The following is a 5094-nucleotide window of genomic DNA, read 5'->3' on the forward strand; positions in this document are numbered from 1 at the left end:
AGATCTATCCAACACTCTTGCTGAAAATATGAACACATTAATGACACAGATGAGTATACTCACTAAAAAGGTGGAAGAATCAGGGCAGAAGCAGCAAGTACACATTATTGATGCTACCAATGGGGGTTTATGCACATCTTGCATTAGTCAGCAAGTTGGTAACCAATAGAATGCAAAAAGTGATCATCATCATTACCTTGAGGACATGAATTATATGGCTAATTATGGGGGCCAGAGATAGGGTGGTCATAATTGGGGCCAACAAATCAACCATATAGGCCAATCCAGCCATAGCTCAACAATGAAAATATGGGAGGTATGTGACCTCACAACAATATGGCACCTTACCAAAGTCCACAGGGATATAACAATCAAAATCAGCAGCAGGGTTATCAACCTCCTCAGCAGCAACATGGTAGAAGACAGGAAGATGGGTTTGCCAGACTCAAGGCAATGATGCAGCAGGTTATTGGGTCAAATGCAAAAATGAGCGAAAGGGTAGATGCACATGAGTGCAGATGGGCCAGATATTGATGTCTTTGAATAATCATCCTCATGGGATATTGCCTGCAGATACTCAGATATATCCAAAAGATCAAGGCTCCAAGAAGCTGATGGCAGTGAGTCTACGTAATGGCAGAGACTTAGACTTAGAGCAAGACAGGGGTTGAAAAAGTAAACAAGCTGAGAAACTTGTACCAGTACCCATTGAGCTAGATGATTCAACGAAACTGACAGAGGTGACGGTACAACCTGCCCAGGAAGAACACAACACATAGATTGCGACTGATAAAGAAGCTAAGGTAGCCCAGAAACCGGTAGTTGAGGTGTTTCTTGACAAAGAAAATACCCAAATCATTGGGAAGAAGAGACCTCCAGCACCATTCCCACAGAGGCGGGCCAAGTACCAGAAAGAGGAACAATACAAGAAATTCTTCGAGATGCTGAAACAAATCCAGGTAAATATTCTATTGATTGATGCTTTGAAGGAGATGCCTGGTTATGCAAAATGATGAAGGACTTGATGTCCCAAAAATTCGATTTCCAAAACTTGGCCACAGTGACTCTCACTCAGACCTGCAGTGTTGTGGTGACTAGACCAATTACTGAGAAGCTGTCTGACCCAGGGATCTTCATAATTCCTTGCACCATTGGTAACTTTGCTTTTGTTAAGGCACTTTGTGATTTGGGGGCTAGCATAAATCTAATGCCCCTGGCGATCTATAAGAGGTTGGGGATTGGAAGAGCTATACCCACTTCTATGTTATTGCAGCTGGCTGATAGAACCATGAAAAGACCCTCTAGTATCTTGGATGATGTGTTGATTCAGGTAGGGAAATTTGTGTTCCCTGTAGATTTTGTGATTCTAGATTGCAAGATTTATGAAAAAATTCCCATTATTTTGGGAAGGCCGTTCCTGGTCACATGGAGAGCTCTCATTGATTGTGAAAATGGGGAGCTCAAGATGAGGTTGAACGATGAGGAGATAACATTCAATGTGCAGAAATATATGAGGCCACCAAGTGGATTCGCCAATTATTCTCTTATTGAAGCCGTGGATGTAATCGTAGAAGCAGATGATGAAACGTTGACTATTGAAGACCCTATTGCTGCATGTCTAGTGAATTTAGATGAGGTGAATGGGGAAGAATTGGCAGAATGCGTGTTGGCTTTAAAGGGCAGAGGGTTTTGGGATAGAACACTTGAATTCGAGCCCCTGTACTTAGAAAATAGAGAGACTCCTCCAGCCAAGTCATCCATAGAAGAACCACCAAAGCTGGAGTTGAAGCCATTGCCCGCCCATCTCATTTATGAGTTCCTATGACCTAACTCTACATTACCTGTTATTATCTCATCTAGTTTGTTAGATGTGTAGGCACAACAACTTTTGCAGGTACTCAAGGAGTGCAAGACTATCGTTGGGTGGACCATGGCAGACATTAAGGGGATTAGCCCGGCATATTGTATGCAAAAAATTCTGCTGGAAGAGAGGTACAAACCTTCTAGGGAGCACCAAAGAAGGTTAAACCCCAACATGAAGGAAGTGGTGAAGAAAGAGGTGATTAAGTGGTTGGATACGGGAATCATTTTCCCTATCTCTGACAGCAACTGGGTTAGCCCGATGCAATGTGTTCCTAAGAAGGGTGGTATGACGGTGGTCAAAAATGACAGCAATGAGCTGATCTCTACAAGAATCGTCACAGATTGGAGAATTTGCAAGGACTACAGGAAATTGAATCTGGCCACCCGGAAAGACCACTTCCCACTTCCCTTCATTGATCAGATGACTGCCAGGGAGGTCTCACTTCTATTTTTTGGATAGATACTCAGGGTACAATCAAATCTCCATTGCACCAGAGGACAGAGAGAAGACATCCTTCACATGCCCATATGGCATTTATACTTTTCGTAGGATGCCTGTTTACCGTGAAAATGGTAACAACAATTAAATTTGTAAATGGGATTCTAAAAATATGTGATCTATTTTTATGCTAGTTGTTAGAGCATATGATTCTAGGAATATAAAGTTTAACTATGAAATGCAAGCTAAAACGAGGCAGTAATCAAACCGAGGGGCTTACTGCCCTGGCTTCGGACTGGTCGATGAGGGACCTCGGGGACAATACCTGGGCTCAATCTCGAGCTATCGGTGGTAGTCGAGAATGGAATAATAGTTAAGATATGATTGAATAAGGCTCTATATGGCCAATACCAAGCAATAAATGAAGAATAAGTGTGAGAGTAGTAAATGCCAAAGTGGCCTCGAGCTAATAAGATGAGCGAGTTAGAGAAAAAGAGAGAGAAAGAGATATTATTGATCTTGTGGAGAAGTAGTTGGAGCAACAACAGCCCTTTACAAAGTGGCATGGACTCTCCTTATAAAGGAGAGGAACCCGGCTATAGTACAACATGTATTAATTGTAAAGTATGGAAATGGGATGGCTAGACGCGATGTTTCGGCATGGACGCTGGATAGGTTGGCTCTGTCAGACTTAGTCGTATGCCTTGGGAGCTTCCTCTTCTGTTTTGTCCTCGACCTCCATCTTCTTTGAGTCGGGCCTCAATGAGCCCCGAGGGAGGGGACTCGGTCGTGGGTCCATGTCCTCGGGATCTCGAGGCATTCTTCCGGAATGACTTGATAGCGAGAAATTAAGTCCTCTGATTTTGCCGCATACAGATAGTCTCTGTGTTTCCCAGAATGAAGTAATGGGAAATGATTCTGACACCTGCCTCCTCGAGCTTCTTACAGCGATGTCACCCCAACGATACAACCTGTGGTGCAAGCTTTTGTGGCAACCAGGGTGTCCCATGGACTTGTGTATTTTGACATCATTCAAAGCACTGCCGATTCCTGTTCTCCAAGGTGACTGTACCGCCGTCGATTAGGTTTTTCAAGAACGCAGTAATTGCGTCCGCCTGTCAATCTTCCAAACCCTCGATGACCGTGTTGTTGCCCCCTATGAATGGGGGTGACTTGGTGTCATTTTTCCTATCCCAGTACCTTCGTTGGCTCATTTTCCCACTTTTTCTTATCATCTTCTTCTATCATTGAAATTATGCTTGGAGCTCATGGCCTAAAGGCTATTTGGTAGAGCTCCTGTAGGTTGTGTTGCGGCCTCTTGCCGGGGCTTCCCTTTATCGAGCATGACCATGCTGTCTCGTCACAGCTGTGGTCGTTGTTATGTTCACCGTTGTTGTTGTTGTTGGCTCGAGACGATGACGGACGGGGGTCAATTCTCCTTGCTCGCAAAAAGCTCTTTGGATTACATACTGTTTCTCAAAAAAGGGCTTGGATTATACACCGCTGGTCACTCTTCTACTTAGGCCTGGTGTGGACCTTCATCCCTTGGGTTTTTCCTTTCCCAAGGGAAAAAATGTCACTATCGTCCATTGAGGCTGGGGCCTGCCAAATCTTCAACCTTTGACTTTGGCGGGCCATGTCTATTTTCTCTGCCTCCTCTGTAGCCCCTCCTTTTCCTCTTCTTCATCTTTTCGCTCGGCGGGGACCCCTCGGGGGATTGAACTGGGAACCTAGAGGAGGTAATGGTCGAAGGAGTCACCCTCAAAGATGCGTGCTCGAGGGGCGGTGCTCGGGGATGCTGATACCGGAGATGGACCTTCGAGGATAAACCGAGCTCTCGGAGTTCATCACATGTACATTCTTCTGTTCCTCCGCTTCTATGTAGAGATCCTTTGTAGGCTTTTGTAATTGTATGTAAAGACCCCTCGAGGGTTATTGTACATGGAAATATATGAATACGAAGATACTTCCTTGATTTCTGTTTTCAACTTTTGTCCCATTATTGTACACTTTCATGCCCTTCGAGGCATTTGAATGTTTTCCTTTGTTGTTGACCGCTGATATCTAATTCGGACGCGAGCATTCTTTCCAATCCTCTGCCGATTGACATGGCTCTTTTCCGGGCCCGTCATCATACCTCGGACCAAGCCTGAATTGATCTAATAGGCTCGGGCTGTCGGGACCTTCGAGTTGCATGGAGATAGTATGCTGAGTTTTAGAGCTTTTGAGAGTGGTATCCTGAGCGAGGGTCAGCTTTGGGTATTGGGGGGCCTGCTTTGAACTTGATACATATAGCTTTTTAAAGCGTAGTGGATAGACTTTTGTTGGGGAGTTGCCTTATGCTCAGGCGATGCCTCGAGCTCTCCTAGAGCTTTCACGATTGGAGCTTGACACACTTATTTTTCTTTTGAGAAGAGGAAACCATGAGATCGGGTACTACCTCAAGTTAAATGATGGCATTGAAGGCTTCTCAAAGCCTGACTTCTCTTTTGGCAAAGATCCTCAAGGTCAGGCACTACCTCGAGACTGGAGACAATATAGTTGACTCTTTGAGGCCTAACGTCTTGTCGATAGATGCCTATGGAGTCGGGTACCGCTCCAGGATCTGTATCAAGTCCGTTGGCCTCCCAGGCTTACTCTGGACAGGCGAATCATCATTGTTCCTTGCATATATGTGGGGTGGCCTTTGTCTCTTTGGGAGATCTCATTACTCTAGATAGTTATCCCTCCACCTTGGCATCGGGTTCTTCGTCTCTTCAGGTGCAAAAAGCGTTGGATCTTGTCATTGCCTT

The 5094-nt window shown here is 44.9% G+C and overlaps 1 protein-coding gene across 1 annotated transcript; it reads left to right on the forward strand.

The window, feature by feature from the left end:
• The first annotated feature begins 336 nt into the window (after window positions 1-336).
• On the forward strand, window positions 337-1825 carry LOC138871611 (uncharacterized). Its single transcript, XM_070149498.1, has 3 exons — window positions 337-473; window positions 574-620; window positions 990-1825. The coding sequence occupies exons 1-3, from the start codon at window positions 337-339 to the stop codon at window positions 1823-1825; spliced, it is 1020 nt and encodes a 339-aa protein (XP_070005599.1).
• Window positions 1826-5094: the final 3269 nt, after the last annotated feature.

Source organism: Nicotiana sylvestris, chromosome 6 (assembly GCF_000393655.2).
Source record: "Nicotiana sylvestris chromosome 6, ASM39365v2, whole genome shotgun sequence".
Taxonomy (NCBI): domain Eukaryota; kingdom Viridiplantae; phylum Streptophyta; class Magnoliopsida; order Solanales; family Solanaceae; genus Nicotiana; species Nicotiana sylvestris.